Source organism: Phyllobates terribilis, unplaced genomic scaffold (assembly GCF_046119375.1).
Source record: "Phyllobates terribilis strain yellow unplaced genomic scaffold, ASM4611937v1 Scaffold_1__5_contigs__length_1240528914, whole genome shotgun sequence".
NCBI classification, from domain to species: Eukaryota; Metazoa; Chordata; class Amphibia; order Anura; family Dendrobatidae; genus Phyllobates; species Phyllobates terribilis.
In genome coordinates, this window is record NW_027362761.1 from 382,985,547 (window position 1) to 383,009,443 (window position 23,897).

The 23,897-nt window shown below is 43.4% G+C and overlaps 1 protein-coding gene across 1 annotated transcript; it reads left to right on the top strand.

The window, feature by feature from the left end:
• The first annotated feature begins 1,710 nt into the window (after positions 1 to 1,710).
• LOC141167417 (transmembrane protein 17B-like) lies at positions 1,711 to 23,897 on the top strand. The gene is made up of 4 exons (XM_073654826.1): positions 1,711 to 1,828; positions 8,976 to 9,079; positions 22,505 to 22,618; positions 23,583 to 23,897. Exons 1-4 carry the CDS (start codon positions 1,711 to 1,713, stop codon positions 23,895 to 23,897), a joined length of 651 nt encoding a protein of 216 aa, XP_073510927.1.

Here is a 23,897-nt window from a genome sequence, read left to right on the forward strand (position 1 = left end):
ACCTGCAGTCCGCAGTGCAGGCGGCGAGGGAACAACATCGGTTGAAGCCACTGGGCAGGCGGAGATTGGAAATCCGAGTGACCCTGCACCCCCCATCGGTCAAACTGAGTTACGCCGGTCAGAATGGACAACAGCAAGAGTGCCTCCTCACCGTTACGAACAAGATCAATTCATATGGTACCGTATCGTCCAGGAAGTCCAAGAATGTGAACGTTTGATGAAGGAACTCTCGCCCGTGGAATGGCAAGTTAAAGGAGAGCGGGGGTGTAAGAGGGAAGACCAGGGTGTAAGTACTTTCAGAGCAAGGGATCCGGAACTGCCGGGGCCGTACCTCTTACTGCAGGGGGAAGACAGACTGCATGCAGAGGAGTCATGTGACAGGGAAGCAGGGGGTGTGTCGAGAGAGAGAGCTGGGAGGTCAGGTGATAGAGGGACTCCTGGTGTGACGAGAGAGAGGGAGAGACGAGGACGTTTGCGCGGGAAAGCGGAGCTGAGTCCTGCGGAGCAGAGCCGTGTGAGAAGGTCCAGGCTCCTGGCTACAGGACTTGGAGCAAGGGATCCGAGTGCAGTGGACCGGAGGAGTCAAGCTGACTGTAGGGAGAAGAGACGCAGGGTCCGTGGAGCTGAGCACGTGAGATGCACTGTTATGGACTAGGGGCTCAGCGGGTAAAACCGGAGACCGCCCGCTGCCGCCAGAAGACGGAGCATTGTTGGGCGGGGAAGCCTGAAGAAAGCGTCACCAGCACCAGCTGGCAACTGCCTTGTAGAGGATACAAGTCAGCTAAGTGAAAAAACTGTCGTTTGTTACCGGTTTGACTCTACTACATCTAGTTAAACTGTCAGTTACAGACTAATACCTGCTATTTCCCCATATTTTCCCCTGTTACTCCCTGCGTGGAGATTCATCTTGTTATCATAAACTTTCCCTGTTTATTAACCCTGTATTGGCTGCTCTGTGCTTCTGTGTCACTGCATCTAAAGTACCTGTGTTACAATTACTCAGGAATGCAGTAACAGATAAAAGAAATAATGGTGTCAATGGATTTAGCTTTCAAATACCTATATGCCCACAAATACAGCTTGGTGGGGAGGGGGTTATCTTACTGACAGATCCCTTTAAGGAGTTATTCCTAACTTTACAAGTAATTCACCTATCCACAACACTGGTGACAACTTACTGATTGCTGGGGATCTGACAGCGGTGATCCCCAGTGATCCTGAGAACAGGCCTCTGAAATGTCAACCCAGCTATCTTTGATAGTCCCATATACAATGAATAGAGTGATGGTGTAGCCACTGTTCCATTGTACAGGACATATCAGACCCTCATTCTAGAGATTGGTGGTGGTCACAGCAGTAAGACTTCCAACAGTCATCAAGTTATCAACTAGGTAATGAATAGTTTGTTCTTTCCAGTCACTACCAAAGAGTAAATAATGTAACAAAACAGTTAATGAAAACTTTTAAATGACTGGAGAACATAGTATATAGCTTATTTTTATTTACTATATTTTTGGCTTAATCGCTCCATATGTCTAAACTTTTACACTTTCAGAAATTGCATCTGTACACTCAAAAAAAAAACGGTTGGCTAATCCCAGTTAGACAGCAGATTGAAATCCTATTAAGACATCACAATTAGCAGACAAGCCAGATTAATCCCGTCTGTTAAGAGGAAAAAGACGGTGTTGAGAAGCGTGAGTTCTGACCATGTCTCTTCATTCTCCCCTGCCAAGTAATATCCGCCATGGTCTTGCAAGCATCAGTGGTTCTTTCTTCATCCAGAACAAAACTAGAGATTGTCAAGAAAGTCGTCCTTATCATAGAGGTAATGGTCTATGTTTTCTATATTTATGGAGTATAGTGGTCCTCTACTTAGGACACTACACAGTCCTATAGTGCTGATCTTTTGAGTTTTTTTTTTATACTTCTATGTATTTGTTAACCAGTCAGAATTATTTGTTTAATATCCTAAATATTCAAATGTTATAGCCAATGTAATGTATAATGATAATAATCTGTGTAGTAGGATTTCATGTTCTACAAAGCCCGAATAGGGTTATTATACAGATCCATGGAGCCTCTCTGATTTCATATTCAAGCATAGAGGTTTCTTGTTATTTGGAGCATTGCATGGACACTAAGTCTTACTGCACCAACTTGGCACTCTCTACATAATGCTTTACTTCTTAGACCACCTGGCTTCTGACCCAGCCAAATAAATTCTCCTGCTTTACACTGATGAGGGGCAAATATCCTGAAATAGGTGTCTGCAACTGCAGTTTCTGGCTTGGCTTCTTAACCAAAGTCATGTGCAAAGCCTTTTCAAATGTCAACATTGACTTTTAGGATTGTTATCTCTAATAGGTTGCACTAGATTTCCTATCCTCTTACTCTCTGAAGCGGCATTTTGCATATAAAAGAATCCTCGGCATGTGTGCTCTGTTGGATATCATATATACAAAGGTATTATCTCCTAAAATAATTGCTTCTAGAGGAGAAATCTTGTACATATGGCACCTGGCAGAGTGACAGCAAAACACATCGTCTCCATACTAAGATGCATTGCTGTATAGGCTGTACAAGATCTACTAAAAGTAGTATAATTCTATTTTGCAAATTCAAAGTTTACTAAAAGTGATATACATGCACTCCTGTTATAATAGATATGGCCACAAACCACTGACTATTCACCCCTTCAAAACTTACATTTGCACAATAGCTATTCTGTATGTGTGCTTGGTAGAGATTGAGCAAATTGATTTGTATCACGCTGCAATGATGACATCGTACCAGCCTCGTAATCAAAAGCAGCTGTGGGGATCCCGAAAAGTAAAAGATTTGCAAGCCTTCCAGCCAACGGCCAAAGAGTACGGACCTTGCCAATGGACCGATGTCCTGTAAGTCTATCCGCCTATCTATAGCGCCTGGTACCGCAGTTAGTGCTTTTCAAATAAATTTATGCCCCAGGAGATCAAGCTGCTACGTATCAAACACTGTGGTCTATTGTAAGGGTATGTGTGCACGTTCAGGATTTGAAGCAAAAATTTCTGCCGCATTTCTGCATCTCCTTGGCAGGAAAAACGTTGCAGAAAATGTGTGATTTTTGACGTGTTTTTGTACATCAATGAATGCTTTTTGGAGCTAAATAAAGTTATTTGAAAAGGAACGTGGGACATTGCTTTTACCCTTGGATTACCGTTAGAACTGGGGTGAGTATATTGGTTAATTTAAGAATGCGTCTGTTGTACACTGCTCAAAAAAATAAAGGGAACACTCAAATAACACATTCTAGATCTGAATTAATGAAATATTCTCATTGAATACTTTGTTCTGTACAAAGTTGAATGTGCTGACAACAAAATCACACAAAAATCATCAATGGAAATCAAATTTATTAACCAATGGAGGCCTGGATTTGGAGTCACCCCCAAAATTAAAGTGGAAAAACCCACTACAGGCTGATCCAACTTTGATGTAATGTCCTTAAAACAAGTCAAAATGAGGCTCAGTATTGTGTGTGGTCTCCACGTGCCTGTATGACCTCCCTACAACGCCTGGGAATGCTCCTGATGAGGTTACGGATGGTCTACTGTGGGATCTCCTCCCAGACCTGGACTAAAGCATCCGCCAACTCCTGGACAGTCTGTGGTGCAACGTGACGTTGGTGGATGGAGCGAGACATGATGTCCCAGATGTGCTCAATCGGATTCAGGTCTGAGGAATGGGCGGGCCAGTCCATAGCTTCAATGCCTTCATCTTGCAGGAACTGCTGACACAATCCAGCCACATGAGGTCTGGCATTGTCCTGCATTAGGAAGAAGCCCAGGGCCAACCGCACCATCATATGGTCTCACAATGGGTCTGAGGATCTCATCTCGGTACCTAATGGCAGTCAGGCTACCTCTGATGAGCACATGGAGGGCTGTGCGGCCCTCCAAAGAAATGCCACCCCACACCATTATTGACCCACTGTCAAACCGGTCATGCTGAAGGATGTTGCAGGCAGCAGATTGCTCTCCATAGCATCTCCAGACTCTGTCACGTCTGTCACATGTGTTCAGTGTAAACCTGCTTTCATCTGTGAAGAGCACAGGGCACCAGTGGCAACTTTGCCAATCCTGGTGTTCTGTGGCAAATGCCAAGCGTCCTGCACGGTGTTGGGCTGTGAGTACAACCCCCATCCGTGGACGTCGGGCCCTCATACCACCCTCATGGAGTCGGTTTCTAACCGTTTGTGCAGATACATGCACATTTGTGGCCTGCTGGAGGTCATTTTGCAGGGCTCTGGCAGTGCTCCTCCTGTTCCTCCTTGCACAAAGGTAGAGGTAGCGATCCTGCTGGGTTGTTTCCCTCCTACGGCCCCTTCCACATCTCCTGGTGTACTGGCCTGTCTCCTGATAGCGCCTCCAGCCTCTGGACACTACGCTGACAGACACAGCAAACCTTCTTGCCACATCTCTTGGTACTGAGATGTGGTCTGTGGTCCCCATCTGCAGAACCACTCCTTTATTGAGGGTGTCTTGATTATAGCCAATAATTTCCATCTATTGTCTATTCCATTCACACAACAGCATGTGAAATTGATTGTCAATCAGTGTTGCTTCCTAAGTGGACAGTTTGATTTCACAGAAGTTTGACTTACTTGGAGTTATATTCTGTTGTTTAAGTGTTCCCTTTATTTTTTTGAGCAGTGTATTTCAAATAAATTGTTTGCTTTGTATCTGTGTGTTTATTTAACTCTTTACTTTACTTTAATTAGGTTTGGTAATGAAAGGGTCTGATTAACACCTTGTCATCACCAAACAAAAGAGCTAGGTGTCATGTAATTTCTGGGGCAGCTGAGAGCTATTTTTAGCCTAGGAAGGTGCCATTAGGCAAACATGGTCCCTGGCTATTATTAGCAGCTCACAGCTGTTTCGTTAGCCACTACGTCCCCCTGATCAGCAACAAGCAGCACTTTGGACGCAGCGTATTTTTGCTGCGTCCAAAACGTGTTCTAATGCCGTACTATTGTTGTCGGTACATGTGAATCCACACATATAATGACACTTCAATCGGTCAAAATCTGCAGCGGAGACTAGCGTGTCCGCTACATAAATTGACATTCTGCGAGTGAGTTTGGGTACGTGCCCACGGTCAGGAGCCGCTGCAGGTTTGAAGTTGTGTGTTTATGCAGCTTCAAACCCGCAGCGTCAAGATGTTACAGCTTAGTCGATGGGATTTCTAGAAATCACATGTCCACTATGCGTGCATCAGAGGCTGCGAATCACCTGTGGACACTGACATGCAGCGCGTCTTTCAGGACCGCAGCATGTCAAATCCTCTTGCGGAGTCCCTAGTCTTTGTAACAGAAATTTGACCACTAGAATGTATTGAATGCGGTAAATACGCATGGTTCAGTGAACACATGCGGATTTACCTGCGTTCAATAGAATGCAACATTTTGGACTCAGCGAAAATATGCATCCAAAGAGCTGCTAAGTCTGAATCATGGGCACAGAGCCTAAAATTAAAAAAAAAATGGCTTGGGCTCCCGCGTCATTTTCATAACCAGCAGAGGGAAAGCTGACCACTGGAACCTGATATTAGTAGCCGGGGAAGGGGCCATTTGCCAAAAATGTTTCCTGTCTATTAATATCAGCAAATAGCTGTTTGCTTAACTTTTACTGGCTAGATTACAGGGGGACCCCAGAATTTTTTTTACGAAGGGTCCCCCTATAATATCTAACCAGAAAAGGCTAAACAGACAGCTGTTTAATAGCCAGGGAAGGGGCCATGAATACTAGCCCCCTCTGCGGCTAATAATATCACCCCTCAGCAGTCTCAGAAATGGCGCATCCCTAAGATGCGCCAAATCTGGCGTTTAGCCTCTGATCTTCCCACTGCCCTGTAGTGGTGGCAAGTGGGGTAATGGGGCTGGGGTTCATGTCAGCCTTGTATTGGCGGCTGACATGAAGCCCAGGTTTGTAATGGAGGGGCATCTATAAGACGCCCCCATTACTAACCGCGTAGTAAAGTTGTCACTGCTTTTTCAATAAAAGACAAGGCCAGAATAAAGTATTTTAATGAAATAAAATGACACACGGTTTTAATTTTTTTTTTATTTCACGCCCAGTCCCCGAATCTCTCAATTTTCGGTAAAAAAGATAAAAAACAACCACATCCCTCACTTGTTCGCCGTCACGACATAATCCAGATTGTTCCTCGGCGATCCGGGGTACTTCTACAGCAGTGAGATCAGCAATCACTCATGTCACTGCTGTAGAAGACAGCAATGTACACTGACAGGAGTGTAAAATTACTCCTGTCAGTGTACATGGCTCTGCTGCAGGAGTGAGGTCACTTGGGTTCATCAGATGAAGATCAGCTGATCAGCCCCGGTGACCTCAGCATCAGTGGTACGTGGGAACATTCTTGAGAATGCTCACGTGACCCCAGGTCCTGGCAGCTCAGCGATGTACACTGCTGGGAGTGAGCAGTGCACATCAGCCGCCGAGGGATCAGGACGCCGGGGGACATCACGAGGACACCGGGGGGCGCAGAACAGGTGAACATAGCATTTTTTTTTACACCGCGCGCAGTCTCGGCTCAGCTTAGGAGACTACTACTCCCCTTAGCCGCGCCGCTCTCGCTGTTATCAGCGGGACTGGCAGTCGGATGATGGAAGTAGTAATCCTCCCCAGCCGACCCGGGTACAACTCTATGCAGCGTTTTTGCAGTGTTTCCGCGGCCCATTGACTTTAATTCAACCACAGCGAATCCGCAGGTATAAATGTTATACCTGCGGATTTGCTGAGGTTTAATTAAAGTCAATGGGTGTAAATGCTACATAGAAAGGACATGCTGCGTTTTAAAACGTAATGCCAATCCTGAGCGGAAATTGCAGCATCATGTGCACAGCACGAGGATTGCCATTGCATTACCTGGCAGACCGATTACCAAGCGTTTTTGATGCATTTCCGCGTGGAAAAACCACTGCGAAAACTTATCAAAAACGTTAAGTGTGCACTTAACCTCAAGGAAAACTGTCTGTTACAGTCATGGCCGAAAGAGTTGCCACCTTTAAAATTGTTCCAAACATACTTTAAGAAGCACCCAGAAATGGATGGAAACAAAGCACTGGAGAGTGCTGAAGTGTCCAGCAATGAGTCCTGATCTAAATCCCATTGAACACCTGTGGAGAGATCTTATAATTGCCATTGGGAGAAGGCACCCTTTATATATGAGACACCTGGAGCAATTTGCAAAAGAAAAGTGGTCCAAAATTCCAGTTGAGAGGTGAAAGAAGCTTGTTGATGGTTATAGGAAGTGATTGATTGCAGTTACGGTATTTATTCCAATGGGTGTGCAACCAAATATTAAGTTGAGGGTGCGAACAATTTTGTTTGGCCAATTTTGGGGGTTTTATGTGAAATTATGTTCAATGTCGAATGTAAGCCTGCAAGGGCAGGGTCCTCTTCCCTCCGTACCAGTCTATCATTGTTAGTTTGTTTACTGTAAGTGATATCTGTATTTGGTATGTAACCCCTTATGTACAGCGCCATGGAATCAATGGCGCTATATAAATTAATAATAATAATAATTTGCCTTTTTTCCTCAGTTTTTTTGTGTTGTTCCAATACACACAAAGGAAATGAACATGTGTATGTCAAAAGATGTAGAATCGCAATAATTTTCTGGGAGAAATAATTAATTTCCAGTAGCAATTTCAAAGGTGCCAACACTTTCGGCCATGACTGTAGGCCATGAGGCATACAAATGAACATTATGGTCCTATAGACTAGTATGGATGCAGTATCATGGCTCTGTCCAAATTGTGAAATTCTCTGTTCCGCTTTGACAACTAAGTTATAAGGCTATGTGCCCACGATGCAGAAATGCTCAGGATTTTTTCCTGCATCTCCCTGGCAGAAAAAACGCATGCGGATTGTACATGCGTTTTTCCTGCCAGGGAAATGCGGATGTGAAGCGTTCTTCACATGCATTTCTGCACGTGCGTTGACAAGCGCTTTCCAAGCGATTATAGCATCACTTGGAAAGTGCTTGTCAACTTGGTCACACTATATAAATCCATGCAAACGGCAAAATAAATCTATACTTACCTTCCGATGGCCCCCGGAGTCTTGCTTCGCTCCGTCCTGGCTTGCTGGCAGCTCGCGGTACACTACACTGAAGGACCTGCCGTCACATGACTATGACGTCAGAGCAGGTCCTTCAGTCCACCGCGAGCTGCCGGCAAGGGAAGACAAGCGCAGTGGGGGCCGTCAGAAGGTAAATATAATATTTATTCTTTATTTTATTCTTTTTTTTTATAGGTACTATGATACCCGGGTCCGGAGGAGAGTCTCCTGTCCTCCAGACCCGGGTACCATCTGCACTTTGAAACGCATGTAATCCGCATGTACAGATTCAGTGATGCGTAATTCATGCGTTTCAATGCAAGTCAATGGCGGCGAAAACGCAGCACTTCCGCAAAATAATTGGTAGTGCTGCGTTTTTTTCCGCAATGACAATCCGCAGCGGAAATTTCTGCAGCATGTGCACAGCACATGCGGATTATCATTGGGGAACATGGCAGGCCTTCTACCATGCGTTTTTTAAGAGTTTCTGCAGCGTTTTTGCCACTGCGGAAACGCTTAAAAACGCATCGTGGGCACACAGCCTCAAAGTTGTCCAGGGTGAGAAAAAATGTCCCCCTTTCTTCCAAAAGCAGCATCACTCCTAACTATAGGTTGTACTTGATATCACAGCTCTGTACTATTGAATCAATAGCGCTGAGCTGCAACACCAGACACAATCTGAAGATGGGGATGTGACTAGTTTTGATAAAAAGCAACCATGTTGTTCTAATCCTGCACACCTTTAAAAATAAAACACTTCTATTATAAATGTGTCCTAAATGGCAGCTTCCCATATTGCTGCTTATAATGAATTTGGCACTCTAATAATCCCTGCTTCTTATGTTTCTGCAGGACATGAAGTTGTGTCAAGCCTTCCACTACAGATGGCCTTGTATTTTAATGTGCTTTTCTTTCCTATATGGTTTATTTCTGAGGTCATCATGCTGGAGCTGAAGGTTAGGAGACATAGTAGATTCTGTGTTTTTCCTGAATATAAACACCCACAGAACAACAGATAGGTAAAGCCTACATGAAGAAAAGTCATAATACTTTGCAACCAACAATATTGAAGTACAAAACATATACAAGTGCTTCTCACTAAATTAGAATATCATCAAAAAGTTAATTTATTTCAGTTCTTTAAAACAAAAAGTGAAACTCATATATTATATAGAGTCATTACAATCAGAGTGATTGATTTCAAGTGTTTATTTCTGTTAATGTTGATGATTATGGCTTCCAGCCAATGAAAACACAAAAGTCATTATCTCAGTAAATTAGAATAATTAACAAAAAACACCTGCAAAAGCTTCCGATGTGTTTAAAAAGGCCCCTTAGTCTATTTCAGTAGGCTCCACAATCATGAGGAAGACGGCTGACTTGACAGATGTCCAGAAGGCAGTCTTTGACACACTCCACAAGGAGTATAAGCCACAAAAGGTCATAGTTAAAGAAGCTGGCTGTTCACAGAGTGCTGTATCCAAGCATATTAATGGAAAGTTGAGTGGAAGGAAAAAGTGTGGTAGATAAAGGAGCACAAGTAACCGTGATAACTGCAGCATTGAAAAGATTGTTAAGAAAAGGCCATTCAAAAATTTGGGGGGAGATTCACAAGGAGTGGACTGCTGCTGGAGTCATTGCTTCAAGAGCCACCAAACACAGACATATCCAGGACCTGGGCTACAAGTGTTGCATTCCTTGTGTCAAGGCACTCATGACGCCTTACCTGGGCGAAGGAGAAAAAGACCTGGACTGATGCTCAGTGGTCCAAGGTGTTGTTTTCAGATGAAAGTACATTTTGCATTTCATTTGGAAATCAAGGTCCCAGAGTCTGGAGGAAGAGTGGAGAGGCCACAATCCAAGCTGATTGAGGTCTAATGTGAAGTTTCCACAATCAGTGATGGTTTGGGGAGCCATGTCATCTGCTGGTGTAGGTCCACTGTGTTTTATCAAGACCAAAGTCAGCACAGCCGTCTACCAGGAAATTTTAGAGCACTTCATGCTTTCCTCTGTCGACAAGCTTTTTGGAGATGGAAATTTCATTTTCCAGCAGGACTTGGCACCAGTCCACACTGCCAAAAGTACCAATACCCGGTTTAAAAACAACAGTATCACTGTGCTTGATTGGCCAGCAAACTCGCCTGACCTTAACCCCATAGAGAATCTATGGGGTATTGTCAAGAGGAAGATGGGAGACACCAAACCCAACAATGCAGACAAGCTGAAGGCTGCTATCAAAGCAACCTGGGCTTCCATAACACCTCATCAGTGCCACAGGCTGATCGCCTCCATGTCACGCCGCATTGATGCAGTAATTGATGCAAAAGGAGCCCCGACCAAGTATTGAGTGCATTTACCGAACATACATTTCAGTAGGCCAACATTTCGACTTTTAAAAACATTTTTCAAGCTGTTGCTATAAAGTATTCTAATTTACTGAGATAATGACTTTTGTGTTTTAATTGGCTGTAAGCCATAATCATCAACATTAACAGAAATAAACACTTGAAATAGATCACTCTGTTTGTAATGACTCTATATAAGAGTTTCACTTTTTGTATTAACCGCTTCCCGACCGCCCACTGTAGATAAACGTCCGCGCTGCCTGGGCTCTGTGCAGCGCGGACGTTTAAAAACGGTGGGTGGTCTCGCAGTGCTCAGGACCCCCAGGGTCCTGCAAGCGCTGTGAGAGCGGTGCAGAGCGTTAGCTCTGACAGGGAACATCATCGGGACCTGATTAGATCAGGTCCCAGTGATGTTAACCCTTTGCTGTCTTCTATATGCCGCAATCTATAGTGATCGCGGCATATAGAAGACAGCAGGAGGAGAGGGGGTCGTCCACTTACCTCTCCGACGACCCCTTGATTGCTTTCAGGACCTGGCGTTGCTATGGCAGCTGGAGGTCACATGACCGCCTCCAGCTCTGCCATATATGGTGTCCTTCCTGTCTGGCTTCAGCCTGTAGCTGATGCCAGACAGGAGACTGTGAAACAGTCAGTGAAGATCTCATATAATGTAATACATGTCTATTACATTACATGAGATCAGGGATCAGAAAAATAAAAATTAATGTCCCATACAGGGACTAAGTAAAAATGTAAAAAAAAAGTAAAAAAAAATGTTTTGAAACTGTTAAAAAAAAATACAAAATAAATAAAAATAAATAAATAAAATATTAAACCGATAAATCCATATATTTATGCAAAAACAAAAAAAGTACACATATTTGGTATTGCCGCATCCGAAACAACCCGAGCTATAAAACTGTCACACTAATTAACTCCTTATGTGTACACCGTAATAAAAATAAATAAAAAACGGAGCAAAAAACTATGCTTTTTCCTCATATCGCCAAACAAAAAGTGGAAAAAAATGCGATCAAAAAGCAAAATGGAAATAGAAATGGTACCGCTGAAAACGTCATCAGAATAAAGCAATGCAAAAAAAATATTTTTTCTATAAAATTGTTTTATTGTGTAAAAGCGCCAAAACATAAAAAAATATACAGTAAGTGTAGTATCGCTGTAAACGTACTGACCCGAAGAATAACGCTGCCTGATCACTTTTACCACACGCAGAACGGCATAAAAAAAACCTCAAAAAACAATTCCTGAATTGTTGGTTTTTGTTAATTTTACCTCCCAAAAAACGGAATAGAAAGCGATCAAAAAATGTCACGTACCCACAAATGGTACCAATAAAAATGTCAACTCGTCCCGCAAAAAACAAGCCATCACATGACTCTGTCGGCCGAAATATGGAAAAATGATAGCTCTCAAAATATGGCGATGCAAAAACTAGATTTTGCAAAAAAAAGCGTCTCTTAGTGTGTGACAGCTGTCAGTCATAAAAACCCAGTATAAATCTGGTATCTCTGTAATCGCACCGACCCGAAGAATAAAGTAATCTAATCAGTTATATCACACTAGGAACGGCGTAAAAAATAAATAAAACCAATTCTTCACCTGCTACTGATTTGTTTATTATGTCTCCCAAAGATCGCAGTATGGCTCGGCACACATTTATCCTGCGCTCTGCGCTGAGCACTTACGCCAGAGTTTCCATGTAAATCTCTGAAATATGTGATTCAGCCGGAACCCATGACGGAAGATTCCCTGTAATGAGGCAGATATAGGCCACTGTGGATGCCGTCTGGCCTGTGATCCCACGGTGTCATTTGTTTTAGGCGTGCATAAAAGTGCGGTTGGCCACAGTTTTGTGCACTTCTGAAAAAAAGGACACCGCTAAACAGAGGCCAGACGGAGTCCAGAGTAACTCTGCTGCGTCATTACAGTGAATGGATCCCGCAGGGGTTTCATCTGAATTACATCACTTGGAAATTTAGACGGAAACCCCGATGTAAGTGCTCAGCCTAGAGCGCCGGATAAATGTTACGTAAAATGTTCCCAATAAAAGCTTCAACTCAGTCCTCAAAAAAAGCTAGTCCCCACTCAGGTCCGTCATCTGTTAAAAATATAAGGGACTTCCAAGTTACTGGTAGCTGAAAGGCTCTGGAAAAGCGAAATGGCCCTTGCCCCCCAAAAGAAATTCAAAAAATTTTGTGCTCTCAAATCCAAATGCCTATTCTACAATAATTTGTTCTCCAATTGTCAAATAGCACTCCGTCCCCCCCAGATCTCGCCGTATGGCTGAGCGGTACGATACAGCCACATATGGGGTATTGCCACTTTTAGAAGAAATTGTGTGACACATTTCGGCACCATTTTTACCCATTGCCCTGTGTGAAAATGTAAAATCTGAGGGTAAAACATTTTTTTGTGGTAAAAATATAATTATGCTTTTTTCACTGCCCAATGGTATAAATTTAAAAATTAAAAAATGCTCACTACTTCCCTAGATGAATTCCTTGAGAGGTGTAGTTTACAAAATGGGGTCACTTGTGGGGGTTTCTGCTGTTTCGGCATGTCAGCGACTCTTCAAATGTGACATGGTGTCTGCTGCCTATCCCAGCCAACATAGCGCTCCTTTCTCTTCCGAACCCTGCCGTGCGCCCAAACAGTGGTTTGCCTCCACATATGGGGTATCGGCGTGTTCAGGAGAAATTGCACAACAAATTTCATGGTGCAATTTATCCTATTACCCTTATGATAATGCAAAATTAAGGGATGAAAAACGTTTTTGCGGGAAAAATGTGAAAATTTTATTTTTACAGCTGATTATTATAAACTTCTGTGAAGCACCTTGGGGTTCAAGGTGCTCACCACACATCTAGATAAGTTCCCTAAGGGGTCTAGTTTCCAAAATGGTGTCACTTGCGGGGGGTTTCCACTGTTTAGGAACATCAGGGGCTCTCAAAACGCAACATGGCGTCTGCTAATTATTCAGACAAATTTTACATTCAAAAAGTCAAATGGCGCTCCTTCCCTTCCAAACCCTGCCGTGCGCCCAAACAGTGGTTTTCCCCCACATATGGGGTATCGGCGTGTTCAGGAGAAATTGCACAACAAATTTCATGGTGCAATTTATCCTATTACCATTATGATAATGGAAAATTAAGGGATGAAAAACGTTTTTGTGGGAAAAATGTGAAAATTTTAATTTTTACAGCTCAATATTATAAACTTCTGTGAAGCACCTTGGGGTTCAAGGTGCTCACCACACATCTAGATATGTTCCCTAAGGGGTCTAGTTTCCAAAATGGTGTCACTTGTGGGGGGTTTCCACTGTTTAGTCACATCAGGAGCTCTCCAAACGCAACATGGTGTCTGCTAACTATTCAGACAAATTTTACATTCAAAAAGTCTAATGGCGCTCCTTCCTTTCCGAGCCCTGCCGTGCGCCCAAACAGTGGTTTTCCCTCACATATGGGGTATCAGCACGCTCAAGAGAAATTGCACAAAAAATTTTGGGGTCCATTTTTTCCTGTTACCCCTGTGAAAATAAAAAAAATTGGGTCTAAAGTAACATTTTTGTGAAAAAAGTTAAATGTTAATTTTTTTCTTCCACATTCCAAAAATTCCTGTGAAGCACCTGAAGGGTTAATAAAGTTCTTGAATGTGGTTTTGAGCACCTTGAGGGGTGCAGTTTTTAGAACGGTGTCACTTTTGGGTATTTTCTGTCATAAAGACCCCTCAAAGTGACTTCAAATATGATGTGGTCCCTAAAAAAATGTTTTTGTAAATTTTGTTGGAAAAATGAGAAATCGCTGGTCAACTTTTAACCCTTATAGCTCCCTAACAAAAAAAAATTTTGGTTCCAAAATTGTGCTGATGTAAAGTAGACATGTGGTAAATGTTATTTATTAAGTATTTTGTGTGACATATCTCTCTGATTTAAGGGCATGAAAATTCAAAGTTTGAAAATTGCAAAATTTTCAACATTTTTGCCAAATTTCCGATTTTTTCACAAATAAACGCATGTGATATCAAAGAAATTTTACCACTATCATGAAGTACAATATGTCACGAAAAAACAGTCTCAGAATCAGGGGGATCCGTTGAAGCATTCCAGAGTAATTGCTTCATAAAATGACAGTGGTCAGAATTGAAAAAATTGGCCTGGTCACGAAGGCAAAAACAGGCTCTGGTGCGAAGTGGTTAAAGAACTGAAATAAATGTACTTTTTGATGATATTCTAATTTAGTGAGAAGCACTTGTAGGTATTTCTTTGTGAATGCATAAGTTCATCAAGAATGACAATATATGTGTTGGAGATTACCAATCTCAATAAAATATAGATGTTGTGCAGATCCTCTATTAATATACTTTTGATCTGTCGGAAAATCCAATTATGGTTTATTATAGTAAGTCTTTAAGCCATTTTGCCACAATTGTGCAAGTATGTTTGAGGACTTTGTCCATTTGGAAGACTCATTTGCACTCAAGCTTTAACATCTTTTCTGTTGAATTTAGATGTTGCTTTAATATCTCCACACAATTTTACATTATGATGTTGACATTTATTTTGTTAATTGCACCACACTCTCCTGCAAAACACAAAGCATTACCAAAATATGATGCTGCTATCACTTTGCTTAACGGTCAGGATGATGTTCTTTGGCTTTCAAGCCTCCCTGTTTTTTCTCCATACATAACGATGGTCATGATGGCCAAGCAGTTGTACTTTTGGTTTCTCAAAAAAGTTCAAGCGGTTGTCACATGAGCACAAGTATGAGATTTGATTACTTGCAGTCACGTGACAAATAATTTCCCATCCATATCTCTGAACCGAACATTCCCACAATGGAACACAGAGAAACGGATGAGAAGATTTTTGGCACATGACCACAAGTATGTAAACCACATATTTGTGGTTATGTGACTGCCACTTAACACACTAGTGTGTTCATTACAAACTTTTAGTCACCAGAAAGCTGCAATGCTTGCCAAAAGTTTGCCCTTGGCTTTGCCCTGGAACTTGGCTTCTTCCTTGCTGAGCAGCCTTTCGGGTCATGTCGATATTAGACAGTTTACTTTGATATTTATACTTTTGTACTTGTTTCCTCCAGCATATTCACATGGTCCTTTGCTTTTGTTCTTGGATTAATTTATATTTGTTGTACCAAATCACATCTCCATCCTGAACATGATGATGGATAGATGGTCCTATGGTGCCTTTGTTACCTTCAGGCGTTTGGAAATTGCTCATAAGAATGTACTTGAGGAGTTCATAATTCTTTTTCTGTTATCTTGGCTGATTTGTTTTTATGGCCATATGTCAAGCAAAGAGGCAAATAGGCCTTAATATGATGCCACATACAGTACAGACCAAAAGTTTGGACACACCTTCTCATTTAAAGGTTTTTCGGTATTTTCATGACTATGAAAATTGTACATTCACACTGAAGGCATCAAAACTATGAATTAACACACGTGGAATTAACACACACCCCATCACTCTCCTTCTTGGTCAAATAGCCCTTACATAGCCTGGAAGTGTGTTTGGGTCATTGTCCTGTTGAAAAATAAATGATGGTCCAACTAAACGCAAACCGGATGGAATAGCATGCCGCTGCAAGATGCTGTGGTAGCCATGCTGGTTCAGTATGCCTTCAATTTTGAATAAATCCCCAACAGTGTCACCAGCAAAGCACCCCCACACTATCAGACCTCCTCCATGCTTCACGGTGGGAACCAGGCATGTAGCGTCCATCCGTTCACCTTTTCTGCGTTGCACAAAGACACGGCGGTTGGAACCAAAGATCTCAAATTTGGACTCATCAGACCAAAGCACAGATTTCCACTGGTCTAATGTCCATTCCTTGTGTTCTTTAGCCCAAACAAACAAACCTGTGAAGTGAAAACCATTTCCGGTGACTACCACTTGAAGCTCATCAAGAGAATGCCAAGAGTGTGCAAAGCAGTCATCAAAGCAAAAGGTGGCTAATTTGAAGAACCTAGAATATAAGACATATTTTCAGTTGTTTCACACTTTTTTGTTAAGTATATAATTCCACATGTGTTAATTCATAGTTTTGATGCCTTCAGTGTGAATGTACAATTTTCATAGTCATGAAAATACAGAAAAATCTTTAAATAAGAAGGGGTGACCAAACTTTTGGTCTGTACTGTATATACCTCCAATGCCTGAAATTATGTCAACTAGTCTCAGTAGCTCCTCATCTAAAGCCAAAACATCATGTTTTGAACTTTTACAAGCTATTTAAAGGCAAAGTCAAATTGGTGTATGTAAACCAAGTTACCTACCAGGTACCCGATCCACCTGTTAAGCGATCGGTGGTGGCAGTATACCAGTATTTATGTGATATTGTGGTTTGAGGGTGGCTGGTCGGAGGTATATATACGTTCCTGGAAGGAACTGGTGGTATATATACGTCCTGTCACATCACGTGCCCCAATAGTCGACATAAATTAGAGCAGCTGCACCCGTGCTTATCCTCTGTCAATACCGTGTTTGACCAGCAGGATAAGGGGGCGCCAGAGAGCTGCAAGGTCTGACCCAAGAGTGGGTGTTGTTTTCATGACAAATTGGTCATGAAAACAACACCCACTCTTGGGTCAGACCTTGCAGCTCTCTGGCGCCCCCTTATCCTGCTGGTCAAACACGGTATTGACAGAGGATAAGCACGGGTGCAGCTGCTCTAATTTATGTCGACTATTGCGGCACGTGATGTGACAGGACGTATATATACCACCAGTTCCTTCCAGGAACGTATATATACCTCCGACCAGCCAACCTCAAACCACAATATCACATAAATACTGGTATACTGCCACCACCGATCGCTTAACAGGTGGATCGGGTACCTGGTAGGTAACGTGAATTAGCGAGTGAGGAACGTGTTTGCTCGACATAGGACAAGAAGAAAGAAACTGGTAAATAATTAATGATTTACTCCCAAAAGGTGGGCAGTGTTTACAAAATATATACAAGATATTATAAAGGAGACAATTTACATGTATGCATAAACAGTTATTAAAATAAAAGGGATAAGTAATAGCAAAACCTGCTTCACAAGGTGATGGTCTCAGATTCTGTGGGGGGGACGGCTCCCCGGAAATTAGACTTGATTCCTTCACGCAGCATGTAGTGCACGCGTCTGCGTCCCTGGTTGGAATGGCTTGAAAAATGGCCGATCTGGTTTTTAGCAAGCAGCCAAAACTCTGGGGAACACCCCTTATTTACCTTACAAGGGGGCTCGGCTTTGCGAGCCCACCCAGCTGCAGAAGACCTAAAAAATCCTTCAGATTCCATATCTTGGTGTGGGGGGGGTCCCACATCCAAGAGGGAGACATCATCTTGACCGTCACCAATATTCATGAAGATAGATATTAAATATGAAACCTCTATGACGCTCAGAATCTCAGAATCCATTATCTCAGTTCCCGGTCATTCCTCAGTTATGCAAGTTATACTATTGTAATGGGAAAAACTTTTCCATCCTGATTTCCATGCAGCCTTCCCTATATCTCTCTGCTCCTACTATATACTAATGGTACGTGACCCAACTTTTCCATCCTGATTTCCATGCAGCCTTCCCTATATCTCTCTGCTCCTACTATATACTAATGGTACGTGACCCAACTTTTCCATCCTGATTTCCATGCAGCCTTCCCTATATCTCTCTGCTCCTACTATATACTAATGGTACGTGACCCAACTTTTCCATCCTGATTTCCATGCAGCCTTCCCTATATCTCTCTGCTCCTACTATATACTAATGGTACGTGACCCAACTTTTCCATCCTGATTTCCATGCAGCCTTCCCTATATCTCTCTGCTCCTACTATATACTAATGGTACGTGACCCAACTTTTCCATCCTGATTTCCATGCAGCCTTCCCTATATCTCTCTGCTCCTACTATATACTAATGGTACGTGACCCAACTTTTCCATCCTGATTTCCATGCAGCCTTCCCTATATCTCTCTGCTCCTACTATATACTAATGGTACGTGACCCAACTTTTCCATCCTGATTTCCATGCAGCCTTCCCTATATCTCTCTGCTCCTACTATATACTAATGGTACGTGACCCAAGTTACACTACCCACCCCCCACTTTCATTTATGACCTTGTTTACTGAACCTTTGAGTATCCTACATCTGGTTCAGCCTTAATCAGCTGATCATGATGAGCACAGACCACTCCCCTCTGGTTCACAGCTGAATGCATTCTGTAGGCCATATATTGAGAACTAGGAGTCTGTGTCAGACTGAAGTCTGTGTCCCTCAGCTTAAGTGTCCATGAGCTGAAGTGTCTGAAATTTGAATTAATCCTGAATAGAACCTGAAGTGAACTGAAGGTACCTGGATACTAAGTCACAGTAAACAATGTTTGTTTTTGTTTTCACTCTCACCCCCTTAATCCTTTTACTTCTTTCAACCACCCCTAATCCCTACACCTGGAAAGGAACTCTTCATCTCTCCCTCCATTCTCCCCACCCATCTCACCTCTTCCTCAGAGCTATTCAACAACATACAATCCTTTGTCTCCAAACACAGACAGCCACCTCATGCCCTCTCCTGCTCCCACCTAATAACACTTTCTCTGCTCCTCCTTACTGCCGGCGACATCTCTTCAAATCCTGGCCCTCCTCACCACATCCCTACATTCACTTCCACCTCCTACCCCCGATCTATCCCAAACTCTCGTAACCCTTCTAACCTTACACCCATCCGCCCAGCCCCCGCTTCCCCAGTTCCACTAACAGGAGCTCTATGGAACGCTCGCTCTGTCTGCAATAAACTTTCCTACATTCACGATCTTTTCATCACTAACAAGCTTTCCTTCCTCGGAATCACTGAAACCTGGCTCACCCCCTCCGACACAACCTCTCCTGCTGCACTTTCGTATGGCGGATTCCACCTCTCCCATACCCCCCGCCCCAACGGCAAGCACGGTGGAGGAATAGGTTTCCTCCTCTCAGAAAACTGCTCCTTCACCCAGATCCCACTGCCGCCCGCAATTACTCTCCCGTCTTTTGAAGTGCACTGTGTGCGCATCTACTCCCCCTCCAACCTCCAACTGGCTGTCATCTACCGCCCCCCAGGATCAGCCACCACTTTCTTTGACCACTTCACCACCTGGCTACTTCATTTCCTCTCTGTTGACATCCCCACTATCCTCATGGGCGACTTTAACATCCCCATTGATACTTCCCTCTCAGCTGCCTCTAAGCTTCTATCCCTCACTTCCTCCTTTGGTCTTACCCAGTGGTCTTCCACACCCACCCACAAAGACGGCCACACGCTGGACCTCATCTTCACCCGCCTCTGTTCCCTATCTAACCTCTCTAACTCACCTCTCCCTCTCTCTGACCACAACCTACTCACATTCTCTTCTCTCTCCTCCCCGGGGCAACAATCCCCACTCCACAAACTTGAATACCCTCGTAGAAATCTCAAACACCTTGACCTACACTCTCTCTCTGAATCCCTCCTCCCTCTTACAGACATTAGTTCCTTACATGATGCAGATGCTGCTGCCACTTTATACAACACCACAACAGCTGCAGCTCTCGATTCGGTCGCCCCCCTCATGCATACCAAGACTCGCACAATCAACAGACAACCCTGGCACACCAGCCTAACTAAAGAACTGCGACGGGCCTCCAGGGCTGCTGAACGTAGATGGAAAAGGTCCCACTCCCATGAGCACTTCATCGCATTCAAACAGTCCCTCACTACCTTCAAGTCCACACTCACTGCAGCAAAACAAACATACTTCACATCTCTCATATCCTCCCTGTCCCACAACCCCAAACAACTATTCAACACCTTCAATTCTCTCCTCCGTCCCCCAGTGCCTCCTCCCTCTCCTCTTATTTCAGCCGAAGACTTTGCCTCATTCTTCAAGCAGAAGATTGACACCATCAGACAAAGCTTTTGCCTAAAGCCCCCACAGCCCCTCCCCACACCTACTCAACCCTCCTCCTCCAAAACTACATTCTCCACCATTTCTGAAGATCAACTTTCCTCCTTACTCTCCAAATCACACCTCACCACCTGTAAACTTGACCCAATCCCGTCCCACCTCATCCCAAACCTTACCACTATCTTCATCCCAGCCCTAGCCCACCTCTTCAACCTGTCACTAACAACTGGTGTCTTCCCCTCATGTTTCAAACATGCCTCAATCACACCCATCCTCAAAAAGCCCTCCCTTGACCCATCCTCTGTGTCTAGCTATCGCCCCATATCACTTCTCCCCTATGCCTCAAAACTACTGGAACAACATGTCCATTCTGAACTGTCCTCCCACCTCTCCTCCTGCTCCCTTTTTGACCGCCTACAATCTGGTTTCCGACCGCACCATTCTACTGAAACTGCACTGACTAAAGTCACAAACGACCTACTAACCGCCAAATCTAAGCGACACTACTCTGTCCTCCTCCTCCTAGACCTGTCATCTGCCTTTGACACAGTGGACCATTCCCTCTTACTACAGACTCTCTCATCTCTCGGCATCACAGACTTGGCCCTATCCTGGATCTCCTCATACCTAACAGACCGGACATTCAGTGTCTCCCACTCACACACCACCTCTTCATCTCGCCCCCTATCTGTCGGTGTCCCCCAAGGTTCAGTTCTAGGACCCCTGCTCTTCTCCATCTACACCTTAGGCCTGGGACAGCTCATAGAGTCTCATGGCTTTCATTATCACCTCTATGCTGATGACACACAGATCTACCTCTCTGGACCCGATATCACCTCCGTATTAACCAAAATCCCACAATGTCTGTCTGCTATTTCATCCTTCTTCTCTGCTAGATTTCTAAAACTTAACATGGACAAAACAGAATTCATCATCTTTCCGCCATCTCATTCAACCCTCCCAACTGACCTATCCATCATAGTCAATGGCTGCCCACTCTCCCCAGTCCCTCAAGCTCGCTGCCTCGGGGTAACCCTGGACTCGGAACTCTCCTTCAAACCACATATCCAAGCCCTTTCCACTTCCTGCCGACTCCAACTTAAAAATATCTCCCGGATCCGCACATTCCTAAACCATGAATCTGCAAAAACACTAGTGCACGCCCTCATCATCTCCCGCCTTGACTACTGCAACCTCCTGCTCTGTGGCCTCCCCTCTAACACTCTCGCACCCCTCCAATCTATCATAAACTCTGCTGCTCGACTAATCAACCTGTCCCCCCGCTATTCCCCGGCCTCTCCTCTCTGTCAATCTCTTCACTGGCTCCCCATTGCTCAGAGACTCCAGTTCAAAACCCTAACCATGACATACAAAGCCATTCACAACCTGTCTCCTCCATATATCTCCGACCTAGTCTCCCGTTACATACCTGCACGCAACCTCCGATCCTCACAAGATCTCCTGCTCTACTCCCCTCTTATCTCCTCCTCCCACAATCGTATACAAGATTTCTCCCGTGCTTCCGCCCTACTCTGGAACTCTCTACCCCAACGTATCAGACTCTCGCCTACCGTGGAAACCTTCAAAAGGAACCTGAAGACCCACCTCTTCCGACAAGCCTACAACCTGCAGTAACCACCGCTCCACCATACCGCTGCACGACCAGCTCTACCCTCACCTACTGTATCCTCACCCATCCCTCGTAGATTGTGAGCCCTCGCGGGCAGGGTCCTCGCTCCGCCTGTACCAGTCGCTGTCACATTGTGTTCAAGATTATTGAAATTGTTCTTGTATTATACCCCCTTTTTCACATGTAAAGCGCCATGGAATAAATGGCGCTATAATAATAAATAATAATAATAATAATCTGACCAATTGGAATTTTGATATATAGAATTATAAAAGAAATTATCAGTTTGTGAGTACTTGCTGGAAATATTGCTTTTGCCGCATACAAAGTTTATATCCGAAACAACTGGCTTAAGTAGTTTGTTGACCTGGAGTCTGGAGGAATAAATACAAGTTGTAACAACTTCAATTGTGTAACTGAAAATGTCAGCTTCTGAATTCCTCTGTTTTTACAGTTTCACTTGCTGCCTGGTTACTATCAGTGCCTCCTAATAACAGCTGTTGCTATTCTCACATTAATAGAAAGTCTGAGACTCTACCTGGGATACATTGGAAATTTACAAGAGAAGGTAGGTTATATGTGAGCACATGTGAAGCATTCATTGATAAAACAAGCTTTGGATAAGTAATAGTCGGTACATTTATATAGGAGTAGTAGAAGTGTGATATATGTGTAGTAATCATTTTATAATGTAGAGCCATTTACTTTTACGAATACAGACTATTGTATAGACAAGGCTGAGAGGTGTCTATAGCATCTGAGCTGCAAGGAGATGAGAGATATGCTTGGGTAAAGGAAGTTTTCCAATTTTTTAAGAATCTCCCAGTTTTTTGTTTCCCTATACTTCCATGGAAAATAATGCAAAAATGTTTTTACAGGAATCTCCATATATTACTCCAAAATGTCTTATCAGGTTTCTAGAAATGTCACTCTAAGGCCTCATAGATTAGGATTAGTGATGAGCGAGTGTGCTCATTTACCCTTTCACCGAGCATGCTCGGGTGCTTCTTCGGCGTGCTCGTATATTATGTTTGAGTCCCTGCGTCAGCATGATTTACAGCTGTAAGACAATCCCAGCATGTGTTCAGGCTGTCTTACAGCTGTAAATCATGCAGACGCAGGGACTCAAACATAATATAAGAGCACACCGAAGATACTCGGTAAGCACCCGAGCATGCTCGGTGAAAGGGATTAACGAGCACGCTCACTCATTACTAATTAGGATCTTATAATAAATATAAACTTTACAGGAGTCAGATAAAGTAGAGAGGGCAAAGGCGAGAGCAAGTACCATGGATTTCTAGGAGGAATGGGTCACATTCTGACCTAATGACAGTACTAAAGCTGATAATGTAGTGATGTAACTACTTTTTGTGTCCAGAGACCAAATGATGAATAAGTCTCAAGCATTAGAGGATGAAAAAGACAGTGCACCATGATTAAAAGAGCAGTTGTTTTAAAAGTTGTATTAAAATGTGCATTAATAATTGGCGTTGTACCTTTAATTTTTCTTTATTCACTTTCTCTCTTAGGTTCCAGAATTGTCCGGGTTTCTGCTCTTGACGTTCCTCATACAGATGCCACTCATACTCTTCCTTTTAACAGATGAACAGATTGTGATTTTGCCCCTGGAGTTTGCAGTTCATACAATTTATATCATTTTTCTTAACTTTGAACTATTGGTGTCGTTCTTTGCTTTGAAAACCATGACACGACAACTTGCCACTCAGTTTTATTTACAGCGGACTGATGATTTAGAAGCCAAAGAGTTACCTTCCAAGGTAAAAACACAACACAGCAGAGACTATATGATAGAACAGCAAAAGAAGAATGCCTTGATGTACTGA

Coding starts and splice junctions, on each gene's coding strand:
- LOC141167417 (XM_073654826.1), top strand. CDS start 1,711: ATGTCTCTTCATTCTCCCCTGCCAAGTAATATCCGCCATGGTCTTGCA. Junction 1,829..8,975: donor AAGTCGTCCTTATCATAGAG/GTAATGGTCTAT, acceptor ATGTTTCTGCAG/GACATGAAGTTGTGTCAAGC. Junction 22,619..23,582: donor TTGGAAATTTACAAGAGAAG/GTAGGTTATATG, acceptor TTTCTCTCTTAG/GTTCCAGAATTGTCCGGGTT.